The 17814-nt window shown below is 43.1% G+C and overlaps 1 protein-coding gene across 2 annotated transcripts; it reads left to right on the forward strand.

The window, feature by feature from the left end:
* Positions 1–30: 30 nt before the first annotated feature.
* Positions 31–17495, forward strand: LOC306706963 (zinc finger protein DPF3-like; the record flags this gene model as incomplete). Of its 2 annotated transcripts, none has more annotated exons than XM_079174223.1 (11): positions 31–159; positions 8175–8335; positions 8934–9041; positions 11159–11286; positions 11699–11794; positions 12422–12482; positions 13060–13101; positions 13460–13600; positions 14125–14238; positions 14393–15169; positions 15628–17495. In XM_079174223.1, coding segments are annotated over 10 exons (1014 nt in total). In that variant the 3' UTR covers positions 14554–15169; positions 15628–17495. The 2 variants fall into 2 exon arrangements, with proteins under 2 accessions (XP_079030349.1, XP_079030348.1); XM_079174222.1 differs by lacking the exon at positions 31–159 and adding an exon at positions 2436–2467.
* Between the last annotated feature and the right edge of the window lie 319 nt (positions 17496–17814).

Here is a 17814-nt window from a genome sequence, read left to right on the forward strand (position 1 = left end):
ACCGGAGAGAACCACTCACTCACTCAGCTCGCAGTCTGTCACTGCTTTACCTCCGTTAATCTAAAGGTTCTGTCTTGTTTCTGTGGAGAGGAAGTATTTAGGCGTACATATAGGACGTTTAGAAGAGCTCCTGTGGCCTTTGTAGAACAGCCGGAACATGTGAGTTACTTGACTGAGTGTGAAATCTGCATTTCCACTCTGATTATTCAGAGTGAACATTTTGATTCTTATTGACACAAGTCCCGAATTTTACGTTGAATAAGGCTGTTGAGCTATTTTTCTACTATCAGAAAATCTATTCAAAAAAAAAAAAAAAAAGTATCATTTGAAGAGTATTAGTTAGTCGAGAACCCTGTGGGGTTGGTGTTATTAGTTTCCAGCAGTTCTTATTATTGAGCATTGTTTCTCTGATGTCGCACGTGTAATGGTAAGGTGATATTTTATATCCCTGCAGGAATGTCTGCAGGTTCCATTGCATGCTGTATTGCAACATTTTAGTTTTTGCACTACGCCTTTTTCAGCTGTTATAGGCTGTTGCTTACCATGGCCAAAATCCAGATATCCGGATGATCAACTAGTCTGTCCCAAACTGAGCTGAACTCTACCACAGCAGGTCTAGATTGGGGATATCTGGTGTGCCAAATATCATTCAGGTCACTGTGTCCACGCTGGTATAATGTTTAGATTTTATCATGTAATTGGTGGATGTATGAAAACATAGAACTATGTTAGAGGAGTGTACATTTAAAACGCTAAAAATTATTTATGTATTGAAGATTTAAAAACAACAACATATTAACACTCTGGCATGCATGACAGTCTGAGAGATCCACGGCCTTCTACGTGTTCAGAGGATGGTCTCTGAATAAACTTCGGCAATTCAGTGCATCCGTGTTATAAAATGTATGTATTTCACGTTCAAATTTGTTTTCTTGACCCCTTGATTTTAATTGTTTTCTAAATATTTGCAGTTGTTTGTTTGTTTGTTTGAATGAACATTGTTTTGCCGAACTGAAGAATATCCAAATTTGTGTTCAAACCAGCTTTACATATTTCACTCACGCCTCCACGTCTCCGTAGGCACCGACTGACAGGATAAGGACAACACATTTCAGTTATCTTTTAGCTCTTCACGGCTTGTTTTTCCGTTACTATACCTCCGTTATTGATAATGTATATTTTCCTTTTCTGGTTTTTGTTTGACATTAATTACTGTATGGATATTTATATATACGTTGTAGCAACTGTATGCAAACCACTCTCTCTCGCCTTATAGTTTTTGTCCTTTTTGTCTTTAAGCATTACACAGAAAAAAATGATGCTCGATTGTGGCAGTGATAAGATATTGAACCATATTTAGTGACTGAGAGCTTTACATGTGGATATCATACAAAGCACAAGGTGATGCCTTTAACACATATGCTTGTATTTTGGTGTTAAAAATGAGAAAAAAAAGGGTCTTTGTCAATTGTAAGCTTTGTAGATAAAGTGAATTCTCCCTTTGCTCCTAGCTTTGAACTTTTTGGTTTTGATGTCTGATGAGGAAATATTTTGTCTGCCTTGTCTGAAAATAGATTTATCTGTCTGAATGTTGCATCACACACACACACACACACACACACACACACACACACACTCCTTGGAGGTGCTAATATTGCACAGTATAGAATAGGAAGTACATCATGTCATGTTCCTTGTACTGGAGTTTATTCCTGTGCAAAATTGTGCAGTCTGTTGCTTCAGATATCCGTTTTATCTTGCGATGTCCAGTTGTTTCACCGACAAGAAGGAATGATTGAAACAATTTAAGCAATGTTGTGTGGATACTAAACTGATGGAAGATTTGCATAAAATTAAAGTTGTATCAGCTCCCATTAGTCAAAAAAATAATCTGGAATTGCCTCTATGTCTTTAGTGTGTGTGTGTTTTTAAATGTGCCTGTGTCAAACCACTTACTGTACTGTATGTGGGAGGAATAGATCGTGTGCACAACTGTGTATTATAAGCCTGGCTTCCACTCCTCTCCAACACTGCCGCTGCAGATAAAGTGAGGGAAAAGTATTTGCTTGGTGCTTATTGATGATGATAAATGATTTAGAATTATTTTAATAAATAATTAAACACAAGCTTCCATGTTGCTATTCTGTGCCACTTGCACTGCATGTTTTCAGTACGCCAGGAGGGAAGTTCACTTGATACATGACCAAGCTTAAGTAAGGGTCTCTTTAAAAGTGCTGTTATTCAGTTGTCTACAATACAAATACAAGGGAAAACCCTTTAAAATAATTTTGACAGTTTACCCCACGAAGCCACGCCCCATCCGCGTATGCTGCAGATGCATTGGTCCACGATTTCACCCTGAGCTCTGATTGGTCAACTCCTGTAGGTTTCCCTCAGAACTGCAAGACGCCGATATTGCGTTACATTGTAGCAAAATGGCGGCTGTCATTCAGAATCCACTAAAAGCGTAAGTAATTAAAGACATTTAGGAAATTGTGAACAATTACTTTGTTGCCAACTTGTACATTAAAACTGGCTGTTCGTGCATGTGTTTTTCAGCCGTGTGCATTTCACTGATTAGGCTGTCTAAATTCGTTTTTGTGTACTTCTTGCATGGCAAAGTAGCCTCGCATAGTTCTTTTATTCCACAGCATTTTAAGATTTAGTCTTAAACATGTGCGTTCGACTAACTGGCATTTTGACTGCACTAGATGAGCTTTTCCTCCGTACGGCTTCAGCACAACAGAGTGTCGTCTTTCCTGGGCTATACATTTATTTGGAAACTGTCGACAACGTGCCTTCGCGCTGCACCGAATAATTAAAAGCCGATTTTCTTCGTGCTCGGTTGGGCATAGCGGGGGAATATCATCTGACATTCCGAAAGTCGTTTATAGTTGGTGCGAATTGTCGACATGTCAACTTTGGCTCCTCCGAGCGCAGACGTGGTCAGGACCCGGTAAAGCAAGGGAGGAGGCATTTTGTATTTGCATGCTTGCTGGCGAAATCGACTAAAGTGACAGCAATTTGAGTCCGCCGTTGGAAATAGCTTGTCACTCTGGGCTCAAATAGCCCGTGCTTTAGTCGTATTTATCCTTCAACTTCAAAGAAATGCTCCACCTATTTCTCCATTTCGCCTTTGTTCTACTGTATTGTTTCACCAATTCCACTCGTTAGCATATTCCTGTAAGTTAGCCTCCTGCTTCATGTCATATTTTCTTTAATATTTACACTAATACTGTGTTGCGTTTGCTGACACGCACATTCAGTTGGACGTGACTTAAGCGTTCCGCCTGTATTGATGTGTTATCATCATCTTCATCATCATCGCGGCTCTGTGGGACTGTGGAGGTAGAGCAGGCACTTCACTGTGCCTTTAAGTGGAGGAGTGCTGGAGATTAGCTTGGTCCAGGATCCTGGGCCCATCTGTCAGAGAGATGCTCCGACAGAGAGGAAGTGTTGGGCACAAGCAGGAGAACCATCTGCTGCTCCACAGAGGTAGTACCCTGGCACCTCCGTGGACTGTAAGCACAAGGAGTGGACCACACATCCACCCACACTGTTGCCATTGTTATTGTGCCATTGTTACTACACCTAGGGGAAACATGCAGAATGATTTTTTATTTTTTTTGGATACCTGATTGTCCAGTTCAAACTATATATTTCCATTGGACGTTGCCATTTTCTGCAGAGGATAATTTTGCACATGTCCAGCTCTGAGACTAGTTACTCATAATAATTTAACGCGACTGAACTCAGGATGGTTGCTAAATGTCTGTTGAATCTGTATTTTATTTTTACATTAGCTGACTGCACTTTTCATGCCATGCGTCGCAGTTTCATTGGGAATTGCCCAATACAATCACAGCCTCCCTCTGTTGGCTCCTGAACAGCTCAGTGAAGCACTTGGAAGTTGAAGTGACCAATGTTAGAGCAGCAGGATTATTATTATTGGAAAGTACATTTCCACTATTACTTTGTTGGACTATTTCCCTCTCTTGTGTCCCAACAAGCTTCAGCGTGCGTCTACTGTCAAGCTGCTGTTTCATCTCAGAGACGCTTTAGCATTCTGATGTGGAATGTCTCCTTGGTATAAACTGTGCTTAATGAAGTGTTTCGCTGTGTTATAATTAGCCTCTGTCTCGGGTTTCTGACTTCATTTCATACGTTTGTCAGATTATAATTAGTCACACTTGACGCTAATTGGATGTCGCTCCTGTGGACCATTTTGACCCTTTTCTTTTTTGTATTAAGATGATTCACTTCAGGGAAATGAGACGCTGGTTTGACTTTGTTGTAGAGTGGCGGATGAAGCTGCGGCGGTGCGAGCCTGTGCACGCTCGTGTGAGGTCTGTCCCTCCTATGAGCATGGGAGGACAGTAATCTCCAGAATCTGCTGATTAAAATGGAGTCTGGAATATTTGATTAAAAAAAAAAAAAAAGAGGCTCACAAAGCTGCTCATTAAAATTTTAGCCACAGCTGGATTTGGACACGTCTTCCAACCACAGCTCTCCTAATATTACATCAGCGATCTCCTTCCCCATTCGTCAACTACCATGTCATTGGCGCCGAGTAGACTTTGAGTGAGTCGGGCCTGCTGTTTATTGGCGCTGCAGTGTGGAGGTGTATGGTCTGGTTTTACTCCTGCCCTCACCCAGACTGTGTTGCTCTGATTGGTGTAATCAGCGGTTGTTGTCAGGATGCAGTCGCTCTGTAGGCCCTCCTCCTCCTCCTCCTCCTCCTCCCCCTCGCTTGTTATGTGGTGGGTCTAGCTTCCTGTGAAGGAGCAGTGCACCTGCAAATTTGAGAGACCTCCTGAGGAGAGCTGAAAAGAACTGAAGTTGTGTTTTGTAGATGAGATTTGTATTCTTCCCGTCAGTCATATCTCTGGAGTGCTGCGGGACCATTTTGAATGTAGACACCGGTGTTCATTCACGACTGCTCACGACCACTTTGCCCCTGTGAGCTACTCTCCTGCAAAAGTAGTTTGTCGTCAGATATGCAAATTGTGTGTTGCCTTGACACGCGCTCACATTACGGTCGCAGCCATGTGACAAAACGAACCGTTGACAGAAGCGCGCTGATAGCGGAGGCCCCACTGACCACAAGATTTGCTTTTGTTCCTCGCCCTTATGCGTACACGCTCACCTTCTCTACTCAACTGGAAGATATTGAGGATGTGTGGCACATACCTCTGAGGCACCTCGTTAAGCCCTAAAACCGTTTAGTTTGCCGCCTCTAGGCAGAGCTACACTTTACAGGATAATTAGGGTTTATGACAGCTTGGGTGTTGTATTTGAAATATCATTTCCATCAGTTTTGTGTGGAACCTGATTCACAAAAGTAATTGTTGTGATCTGGGATCACAGAGAACTCGCACAAAAATAAAATCAATGGTGCAAGAAATGAGCATTCAAGCAATCAGACAGTTTGTACACAAGACAAGAGATTATCTGAACCTGTGTTTCTGGACCCGGGGGTCCTGACCCCTCAGCTGGTGGCAAGATTAATGTAAGGGGTTGATTAGGAAAAGCGGAAAGCAGACAAATGTATAATTCTGCAGCACAATGTGAAAAAATGCTTAATATGCAACTGGTGATGACGGTTTGAAAGTCAACACTATTTTGTTTTATGGGCTCAGAAAGGTTGGGAACTCCCGATCTAAACCACTGTATTTGAAAGTGAAACTGAAAGAGACAGCACTTGAAATGATGGTCGTAATCCGTCATTGTACAGGAAATGGTGTGTGCGCACATCAGTAGCGAGTACGGTAGGTCAAAGTGAACCAGGAAGCTGCTCTGTAAACCTTGATGGATGTTTAGAGCACACAGTTTAAATCGTAACGTGACTGTTTGCCTTTCTGTTTTTCCTCTTCCAAGTAAGGGTTGGTTTAAAAATCTGTATGATTGTCAGATTGCTTGTGTTTTTTTTGACTCAACTGACTTTGATTTAGTGATGTTGCTCAATTCCGTGGAATTGGTCTTAACCACTTCAATGTCTTCCGTTTCAAAGGACAGTGGAAAAACAGAACATGTGCCTCACACCAGACGGGAGGGGAGAGGCTGTGTGCTGACATAGGTGTGACACTCTCTCCCCCCTCTGTCTCGTTGGATGTGTGGGTCTCACTCATTGCAAGTGTCACAAAGATCTCTCACCAAAACCAGTGCACCTGCTGCTCGTGGCGGCGGGGCTGCGATGGAGAGCGTGTCGATGCATCGACAGACGGCACCCTCCACAAGACTTTCGCCACTCGTTTGTTCTCCCTCACTCCCTTCCAACCGTTCCCTGCACATTCCACTTGAGACAGATCTACGTCCTCTCTCGGTTTGTTCAACTCGAGTCGTCTCGGAGTCGAGAGTTTCTTGGCACTTTTCGGCGTGTACCCTTTGAGCGTGCAGTGGTCTGCTTTTCGTAAACTGCCGTGTCACACTGCGTCTCATCAAAGCTGTGTGTTGATATCCGGGAATAGCAGTGAAGCAAACAGGTTAGTTTGATGGGGATTTACTGCTGGAAACTACAGAGCACATAATGGCACAGATCAAGATGTTTTTATGAGCCAAACACTTGTCTTTTAAAAGAAATCCTTGAGCAGGCTACTGGCGAAGATATCCAACATCTCAACTTGAGTGTTCAGCTTTGTGGCCAATCTGTTTCGAGTAAATCCCTGTTGTGAGGCCTGTTGTAAACATTCCTGCCTCTTTAAGGGTGAGAAAGTGCAGGGACGTCTCAGAAACTGCAGGACGTCTTTTAGAAGTGTAGTAGTGATATGATTATTAACTACAATAAAGCCATTATCTTGGTATGATTGTAACACCAGGAAGGAAAAACAAAGTCCCGTAGTTATTAGTAATGATCTGCCTGTCGGCTTTTAACCTCCTTTTTACACCATCTTGCCTTTTTGAACCCTGTCGTGTTTTTATTCTTCTCTCTCGCTCTCGCTCTCATCATCTTTCTCACACCTTTCCTCCCCTCCCTGCACTCGCGCTGTACCTGCGAGTGTTTACTCTTCTCGGTCACACTGACACGAAGCGCTCTCTTTCCCAGAAGCCTCGCACACTGTGGCTTTGTCTGAACCGCAGAGCAGTGGGCTTTGTGCGGGACAGCATTCCTAACATGGCTGTTCCATCTGCTGGACGTTGTCTCATCGAGGGTGTAGAGGGTAAATACGGAGAGAGGGAGGGAGAGCAGGACCTGGAAGACGGCTCCCACCTCCTCCACCTCCAGTTCGAAGATTCCAGGCTTGACTCGCAGCCCGCAGCTCATTAAGTTTCACTTCAAAATGGCCGTCTTCCTAATGTAATTGAGAACACGTGGAGGAACTTCATTATGTGTACGTGGAGATGTTCATGCTTGGAGAACCAGTAGCTCTGATTTGCCCTGCTGCCCCTGTGACTGTGGAAATCACATACAAAGTACCTTGCTGTGATTTCAGAGTTGCAGCATTTACCCCCATCCTTGATGTAGTCAAATTAGAACCTGCCCTTGTGCTAGGCACTCTACAGAGATTAATTAAGTAGGCTAATTACCATACCAGGCGTGTGGCAGCGATTGAGGGCTTGAATGTGAAATAACCACCACCCCCCTCCCCCCCAATTTCACTCTGAATATTAACATTGAAACCCAGAGGGACTGCCAAAATCTCAGTGGTGCTAAGAAAAGTGGAACTAAAGTGGGAGAGTCTCAGCTGCTTGCTGATCGGAGGAGTGACTTTGTATCAGACACCAGATTCTATGGTTTTGTAGCGTAGCTCAGTCAATGCCGCCGTCGCTCACAGCCTATCTAGAATCCGATCAGACAAAGAGCCCACAGAGGAAATAATATGTTTAACCTAAGGAGTGGGAGCAGTGTTGTAACTTCCCGATGGCACGCTGGAAGAGGAGCGAGAGGCTCAGCTGTCGGTTTGAGACTCGCATTGGACAAAAAGTTTGAAGATTAGGAGTTTGAGCCGACGTTAACGACATTATTTGGGTTGAGGAGCACTTCTAAGGCATACAAATGCTGTAGCTGACTCGGCTCACTGATTTAATGATCTGTAGCAAAGCAACAGGCCATTATCAAAGCGGCATACATGCATGATAAAAAGGCTCATCTGCACATCAAGAGATTCTGGTTATTCTGTAAGCCACTGTGTCAACCGTGTCACTGACCTCTGCTGATAACGTTACCCTCCCCGCAGGTTGGGCGACCAGTTCTACAAGGACGCCATTGAGCAGTGCCGCAGTTACAATGCTCGCCTGTGTGCTGAACGCAGCGTCCGCCTGCCATTCCTGGACTCGCAGACCGGCGTGGCCCAGAACAACTGCTACATCTGGATGGAACGACATCACCGCAGCCCTGGTGGGTAAACGCGCGCATGCGTAAAGGGTTAACGGTGTTTTTGGTCCATTAAGCTTGTAAGATGAATGTCTTCAGCTGCATTATCTAAAGCTTTTTAAACCCTAAATTATTTAGGGTTGCAAATAATTATTTTCATTATTGATTATTCTGTTGATTACTCTTTTTTTGTTTTTATTAATCAGTCAAACATTAAGTTAATTCAGTGTAAGACAATAGTAGATAGTGCCCCTCAAAATGTTAACACATCCTCAAACTGCTCAATTTGTTCAACCGACCCAAAAGATATTCAATCCAAAATCACAATAAAACAAATGAATAATTTGGAGGCTACTAAGTTATGTTCAAGCAGCCTCAGTATTATTCTCAGTAATGCCTGAGAAATTCAAGTTTTGTCAATCTCAATACAGATACCTCGAACAAAACAAAAAAACAATAGTCAGTGTGACAATTTGACTTGTGCAGATCTTGCACTCTTCTTTTCTTCTTTCATATCTGTAATGGTTAATCACGTTGTTTCTACATTGCAAAGATCCTGTAACTGTTTTCATAATCACGGTGTTTCAGCTCAAACCGACTTGTTGTTGTTGTTGTCGTACAGGGGTCGCAGCGGGGCAGATGTACACGTACCCTGCCCGCTGCTGGAGAAAGAAACGACGGCTGCACAACGCCACGGACACGCGCCTGGGCATCTACGGCCTCCAGCTCGGTAAGATCCTGTTGTCTCTTCTCCCCCGTCTCACACCCACCTCCACCACCTCCTTCAGCTCATGTGATGATCTGGAATAATCTGGCTCTAAGCGCATCGCTCTGTGGTCAGCGCACTGAGCAGAACGGGCTGCCTGTCACTTTTCCGTGGATGAAATGTGTCTTGTGTTCATCCCGGCTGGTAAACTTGTTTTGTGAGAAGTAGAACGTGTAATTAGATTTACCACTGCTGGGAGCAGCGAGACAGAGTTTGGCCACTGCAGACACTATTTAATAAATGTTATGGAATTAAATTTGGCCCTCTCTGGCTGCCACTTGAAACCGCTCACTCAACACATTGCCCCTCTCCTTTATATTCTCTCTCTCTCTCTCTTATTTTCTTCTTACCACCTCCCTCGCTGATTGGTTTTGTCTCTTTTACTCTGACGACTCTTTCATCTCTGCATCCCTCCTCGTACTGTGCCGTGCATTCTGTGTGTGTGTTTTTGTAGCGATAGTGATCCCGAGCTCAAAGATAATGGTCCATTCTGTGCCCAAAGCTTGCACTGGGACGTTGCACTATCCATAGGAATGACTGGGACAAAGGAGAGAATCTCACACTGTGTTTCGATGGATCGCCATGATCACGATGCTTTAGTTCAAAATGTACGTCTGCATTGCATCGTGGAAAGACGAATGTTTGGAAAGTTGAGAAAGTAAGGACGCGGGAGCGGGCCTGGAAAGAGAAAGCAAGCTTGAGAGATAGCATATGAACCGAGCCTTTGTTTCCCCAAACACATCCCACTGTAGCCCATTGTTTTCCACTGAGCGTGCGCTGGATAGGACCGCGCCACTCTGTTCCTTCCCTTCTCCAGCAACAGCGGATTGTATGTGCTGTCTGCCAGTGCCCAGCGGAGGGGAAACGTACCCTGATTTAACCTGGCGTGTCTTATGTGGAGCACGTTCTGCAGCTGGCCAGAGGTGGCCAGCACAGGGCAGCAGCCAGACTCTGTCTCGCTGGCTCGGCAGCCTAACTGATGGTGTGCTAGAGACGGGGACTGCATGCAGAATCAGCTCCCTGCTGCAGGCTGCTGGCGGCTCTATTTTTAGCCCCCCCCTCACCATGGGTTGGGGGGGGGGAGGAGGGGTCTGTCTCGTCGCAGAGAGTTGAAAGTCAACGTGTGCAGACACAATGGTGAGGGGCTGCCCCCGCATGGTGGAGGGGGCATATTTTTTAGAGGAGCTTGTGTTGTATCTGCTTCTCACGCCCATCTCCCATGTCTCCTACCGATGCAGTCTTCTGTCGCTTCAGTACTTCATGCTCAGTATTCTGCAAAAGTCTGGGCGCAGTGGTAAGATGAAGGGCTGATAGAGAGCTGGAGTCAGGGGGGGGGGCTTTGAAGTGTGTCCTCTTTTCAAACACCCACAAAGCAACTGGATGATCGTGAAGCCGCCTGTGGAGAAGAGATTGTGTAAATAAGATCTGCAGATCCGACTGACTGTCAGAGCTTTTGTTTGCTCTGCTTTGTCTGCTCAACCCGCTTGCTTCCTACACTGTTTGTTTGAATCCTCAGATGAACTGTAGGAGGAGATATCGGCATGATGTGTTCAGGTTAAAGCGATAAGCCACTTAACGACATTGTACCTCAGAGATTCCTGCAGATGGAGTCAGGCTAATGTCTGCATAGCGCAGCATCACTGAGAGCTCTTCAATGACAATGCATTCTCTTTCAAAATGCAAATATAAATGTTTTCAGTAATATAGTGCTATGAAATGAGTTGTGAGGATGCATTTTGTTGCAGGGAAAAAAAAAAAAGATGACTGCTTTTATATTACGTCTAGCGTGAGTGAAAGAGAAGAGACATAATGGATATGAATGCTGATAGAAAGCTGCTCACACAGCTCGGAGACTTTAGCTCCGATGCTTCTTGTCACAATTACAGTTCTTGATGGTGATGAAAGGGAAGAAACGGCCCACTAGGGTACTGTAACATACCGCAGCTCTGGGATCATTTATAAACCGACTGCATTGATTGGATAATTTACCAGTGGAAGGGAACAATAGACATGTGTTTGCATGCCCTTAGAGATCATGGTTTTGATGATTCATCATGTTGTCTGTTTTTGTCTCTGTGCAGACAGCGGCCTCATGGCCAAGGACACCTTGCCCACCCAGAGCACCACGCTGGAGGCTCTGCTACGAGGAGAGGGTCTAGACAAAAGGAACAACGCTAAGAACGACGAGGAGAGCCTGCTGGAGATCCAGGTGAGTTCAGTCACACAAGTTGTCTGAGTAGCTCTGTGCATACCATTGCTGCTCGCTGTTGTCTGTCGTATCTCAACTAAATGTACAGACAGGACTGACAGGAAGGCGGGGCTTGAAGCATAATGGCTCATCTCTCCTCTCGAGATAAAGAGTTCATTTTGATATGTTCATGCTTCTAGTAATAAACAAATAACTGCAATAAAGAGATAGTCTCTGGTCCTTTTTAAGTACCAGTATGATATGTGAGCATTTCAACATGTGTCAAAAAACACAGATGGTGTGGAGAACTTCAAAATAATTCATTGATCTTTTTACTCTGTTGTTGCTGATCGGTGTTGTTTTTTTCCAGCAAGCTGGTGCTTTAATCAGAGCGGAGTGTTGAAATGGTTTTGTCTCTGTCTCTCTGCCTCAGAGGGTTCTGGAGGCAGACGCAGCAGAAGATGCTTTCCATGACGACGACGACTTTGAGGCGAACACTCCCAAGAGGAGACATCGGGGCAAAGGAAGAGTAAGTGATGCCCACCTTACACGAGTCATCTTGAACAGTAGTCGGGGCTCCACTGGAGGTTTAAGAGGAATTGTATTATCAGTGTATTGAACAGTTTTGTTTCTTTATAAAACATATGCAGATATACATGGGTAGTGGCTGTATTATACACACCTGCGGAGCTGCATCTAATATGTGCATGTTGAAAAGCTCTGGGCATACGTTTCTTTCTTGGTAAAATGTTGATAGAGTGCACTCGAGGTGAAATACTTTGAGTTTTTGTCTAAAAGGTCAAATCTTTACCACTGATGTAGAAGAGAATGGAGACCTTTTGATGCAGTTGGAGTGTTTATTAATGTATGTGCGTGCTGCAAATATGGGTACTGATTTTAATAATTCATTTATTATTATTATTCGGTGGGTTTTATTTTCCGTTTGTCGTGTATTCTATTTCTAATTTTATCAAGTTATTGAAAAATCAAGTAATTTTATGTTACTTCTATGTCAATCTTCCTTTAGTGTAAAGCACTTTGTTTTATATTTCTAGGGTACTATATAAATATAGATGATGATTATTATTATTATTATTATTATTATTGTTATGTTATTGTTATAATGGTAACTATTATTCTGACTCTTTTTCCTCAGGGTCGGGGTTCAGGCCGCAGGAAGGCAGATATGAATGAGGACAAGCCATATGTCTGTGACAGTAAGTAGAGATGAATTCTGAAACATGAGGTTTGTTCTTGTGTCATAACCTTTTTATTTGGGGACTGTGCAATGCTGAGTTTACAATGTGAGATTCTATATAACCTAATAATATTTCACAGGCCAATATTGAGCCTTTTTATTATAATATTCTTAGTTTGATATATATACTGTATCAAAGCAAAATCTCTTCATTTTAGCTTTTTATGACATACTAAATAATGACATCTTATGACATACTATACTATGACTTTTTTTTGACAATTTAATGACGTACTATTGGGCATATTTTTCCTTAAGAACCTGTTCTAAAAGAGAGTCATACTCTGACTTGTCTTCTTACTTATTGGCTTCATGCTGTACATGTATAGAATAAACACAGATCACAGTCGACCCCCGGTAACTCAATCACCAACCCTTTCTTCAGATAGAACCAAAGGATGAAACGAGGTCAACTAGTGTCACTGTAGTCTAAAGTATTCCTGTACATGCAAGATGTATGTGGAAACTCCAGGCTGGGAGTGTTGGATGTTGTTTTCACTCTCCCTCTTCTGTGCTTTGTGTTTTCTCTGTTTCAGACAGATACAAACAAAAGCAGAACTCCAAATCTTCAGCTTCAGGTACCTTCATTTGTTTCCGTTTTTGACAGTATTTTTTTCTGGATATTTGCTTATACAGGTTGTTGAGTGGTAGTGTCACATGTGCTGTGAGTGTTGATTTAGCCCCTATATTAATTACTTTTCTCAAGTTGTTTGTGTTTTATTTGACTGGCTATTGTAATCGGATCCTAAAGTGCTCACCTTTTCTGGAGTCGGAAGCAGAGTAGTGTCCTCCATTAGACACCTTGAGTTATGCTGCTTTATAACTGAAGCCATTACAAGCTCACCAAGCTGCTTGTGAAGGTCTCGGTACAATAAAAACACATCGAGGCCTTTTTCCAAACACCAATCCAATCTGAACATCGGCTCTCTGTTTCAGTCTGTGCGAAGCGCTACAGGAACCGTACGGGACTGAGCTACCACTACACCCATTCCCACCTTGCAGAGGAGGGCAGAGCCGGAGAGAGAAGCTCAGTGGCGTCTAAATCCCCCTCTGCACAGCAGACTGACCGACACAAGCGTAAGATGTCACACACCTGTGTGCACCTGTACTCAGTCACTATTGGTTTCATCAAACAAACCATCACTCACCATTACATGCTATACGTCTGTCCTATTGGATAGCTCTACTTAATGCTGTGCTGACTGCTGCCATTTCAAATACAAAAAAAGTTTTAAATTAATGCTTTGTCATATTTTAAGTTTGACTTGTACTTTAAGTTAGATTTTGTCTTTGTTTGTTTTTTTAATAATGATTTAATGCTATTTTAAGATTTAGATTGATAGCACATTGTAAATATACACAAACGGGCATTTCTACAAACTCGACCAGTTATTATAAATCAAAGTGATCAACCTGAGGCCAATCCAAGGACAGCAAAAACATGTCCACATAATCACAAAAGTTGTATATCTACACAAATGATGCTTAATATAATTGCTTTTGTATTGATCCCAGAATACTAGTATTGTATTTAAACAGTTTGACATGCTCAGCCATACTCTGTAAAATCAAGTGTCCCTAAAACTCCAACTGTTTTTTAGGTGCAAAGGGTCCAGGTGGGACCAGTATTCCCAACAACTACTGTAATAAATGCCAGGGCTCACTAAAGAAAACGGGTAAATCTGGGTCTCCCTACTCAACCTGCCAATGCAAAAGTGAGTAATCCAAAGAATACTATAAACACAGTACATAACGTTTCTGTCCATACTGGTACTGTGTTGGTGGGGAGTGTATGATGAGAGGAAATGGACGGTCTCGCTTCCTGCCGCTGCTCTTGCTTGACTGTTCCTCTGCTCTCCTGTGTGCCAGCTCGCCGTGTAGAAGAGAAGGACGATGGGACTTTTGCCGGAGCAGAGGAGCTGTTCGGCACCACCTCGGAGAGCGACACCTCCACCTTTCACGGCTTTGAGGACGATGAGCTGGAAGAGCCCGCCACACACAGCAACGGAATATCCAACCGACACAGATAGAGAGAACCGTTTCGATTTAAAGAGACTTTTTTTTAATATGGATTAACCTCTGGCAAAAATCTGCTGCTTCTTTTTCAATGTTTTTTGTTTGCAGAAAGCACAAAGTGATAATTTCAGGACAGAAATGCAAGTGGTATTTTATCTACTGAACATTGTTGAATAATTTATGAACACCTTTTTTTATATATAAATATATATATTAACTTTCAAGGCTATGAACGACTGTCAGTGTTTCTTGACAAGTGACTTGGTCTCTTTGCAAAACAGAAGATGGAGTGGCATTTTTGTTCCCGCCACTGGAGCAGAAGGCGCGTACACGTTATGAACAAAAAAACACTGGAGAAATTTGAACAATTGAAAATAAGGCATAAATGATACAGTACATTTGGGAGATGATTAAATGTCATTGCAGACCCAAACTTGAGCTACTGGGTGTTTTTGAATCAGTAGTCGGGTGGGACTATGAAGGCCTCTGCTTCTGCTCTAACCCTGGATTAAACTTGTATGACAATGAAGGAACCAATGAAAGGACTGCCACAGGCCACTGGAAATGTTTGGAGATGAAGAAGTCTTTAAATATAGTCTTTACAGATATAGAGGACTAAATTAATAAAAGGTAAGCAACAGGTTTTTTTCTTGTTATACATCTAAGAAATTCTTTAGATGCTTGATTAGCGTACATTTCATGTATGTCTAAATATATTGTTGTATATACATTAGACAGGGTTTTAGTGTAGTTTAGCTTTGCAAATGAAAACACTAAATCTCCTGCACTGTTCTCATGTTGCTCCAAACTTAAGTTATCTCAACAAATACTGGATGGGTTGCCATGTGGGGTTTTTCCCTCTAATTAGCAAACGTTGGCATACTAACGTGCTAAACTAAGATGGTGACCATGGTAAACATTACCTGCTAAACATCAGCATGTTAGCACTGTCCGCGTTAGCATGCTGATGTTAGCATGTAGCTCAAAGCACCTCCATGGCATATTCACAGCCTCACCTTATGGGTGTGGACTCTTGTTCGGACATATTGCGTGTGAGTCTAACCCATGTTGTCTGTTCTCTGCTGTAGGAGCACCCAGCACATTGGCATGTGGCCCAAAGGTGGGGATGACCAGTGAAGAAGAGGATTAAACTCTGGAAAAAAAACAAAAACGAATGAGCCTTCATGTCCCTTCTGATTTGGGCCGAAAATATCTGAAACGGATGAACAGACATCCACCACTTCTACAGGCCATGTGGACTTAATTGAAGCAACTGCTCCCTTGACGATATGTATTGATCCCTTCTGAACATTTGAAATGTGAGTAGATCCAGCTCCATTTCACCCTTTCTGCACTGTGCTGGAGCTCCACGGAGCTATGGGAACACTGAAGGCCAGACCTTTTTGGACTGTTTGTGCCCCAACTGGTGCATTTGGGGGCCCCCCGCGGCCAAGGTTGCCCACTCCTGCTCTGTGACTGTGTGTCTGCCGTGTGATCCGATGTGACACTAAGACGTCATTATCCCCATCACTGTGCCAGCCTGCCGCTCTGCACTGGAAACCAGCTCTGACAGCCATGACCCTCCAACCTGATTGGACCAGTGATCCCCCGACCCCCCCCAGCCATAAACATGGTGCTCAAATCCACCACTATTACATGAAGACCTCTGGACTACTGTATTAATACCCTGACATGGACGCAAAGGTTGTTTTTTTTTTTATCTTTCTGCCTCTGTCCCTCTGTCTGTTGTTGCTCTCTATTTCCCAGGCCTCTCTGATCTCATTCAGACTCGAACGCGTCGCAGTAATTTAGCTCTTCTTTTTCTTTCTTTTTTTTTTTTTTTGTTGTTGCATCTTTTCCCTGTTGTATAATATTTCTATGTTTTGATCTCGTTAAAGTTTGATTCGTATGACTTCTTGGGTTTGTTCAGACTGTCTTGATACCTCTGTCCTGATCAGGTGCACAATAGCCACAACTACTCAGGCATCTTTCATTTCCTCTGCTGCTGATTGTTCAGCAACTTGGTCCTGATTCATGTGATTGTATTCAGTTGGCAAGGAGGGACAATAACGCCACACCGGGATCCCGATTATAATCGACTCCCACGAGGGATTTGGGATGCTGCAGTCTCAATGCTATAGGAAAACATTGCAATAACGAGCTTCAACTTTGTCTGGTCTCTGCTGATTTTGAAATCTACTGTCTCGGCAGATCGTGAGTGACAGCGGTGAGAATCATCTCGGATTCATTTGAAAACAATATTGTCACTACAGAGACATAACTCTGCTCCGATCCACATACTTAATGAGAAGGAAACTGTAAATCAAAGTTATGTGACATTTCCGTTGAGTGCTTTAGAGGGCCTAATTGCTTTATGACATTTAGAAGGTGCTTGCAGTACTATATCAAAAAGCCTTTTAGGTCCGTAGGTTGCACATACTGATACTGTGTAAGAGGTCTGTGTCCTTCCATGTGTTCATTCAGTATCGCTACAATGTAATAATAGCCACTCCGTTTTTTTTAAGCTAACCATTAATCCCTTATGTCTGGTGTGACTTGTTTGTGCATTCAAAGCATCTTTCTTCACTTCCCTCAGGGACCCTTCACACAACGGTTTATCTCCTCTGAACAAAGAATGGATCTGAGACTTCTCAATTATCCTGTCGTCTTTTTGTATGTGGAGTTTCCACAATGAAAATGGGTCATTGTGTCTTTTATCTTCCAAAGTCATGCCAGTAAGTGAAAGCATGTGTTCGTCAATCATAACCTGCTTAATGTTACCTGCCGTATATGAACAGGCCTATTGTGTGGTGCAGTTCTGAACAATAGGAGAAAAGCTCCTAAATGCAAAAGTCAGTGATGTCCGCTTCGAACTGTGTGTCACCAATCATTGAATAGCCTGTATACCTCGTCAAAGACGCAGCAATAGGCCCGGGTACTCTTGTCAAAGCCTGCGGGGGGGTGGGGGGGTGGAGAGGGAGCATCGGGGTGGAAACGGAGCCAAGAGGAGATGAAATGGACATGACTGGGTGTTTGTTTCATCTTCAGCTGTAAATATGAGTTGAAATGGAGAGAATGAAGAAGTCTTTGTTTGTTAAACTATTTTTATTGTTCTGAAAAAAATAAAGAAGAAATAATAAAGAATGAATGGTAATGTTCGATGCCGTTTTTCTGAGAAAGACACCTTGAAAAATGCAGCTGCTAGGAGGAAGGAGCCTAGACTGTATCCTAGGATCGATAGGTTGGAGTGACCCTCAGACTCTGTGAGCAGACAA

This window comes from Pholis gunnellus (assembly GCF_910591455.1).
Source record: "Pholis gunnellus genome assembly, chromosome: 15".
NCBI classification, from domain to species: domain Eukaryota; kingdom Metazoa; phylum Chordata; class Actinopteri; order Perciformes; family Pholidae; genus Pholis; species Pholis gunnellus.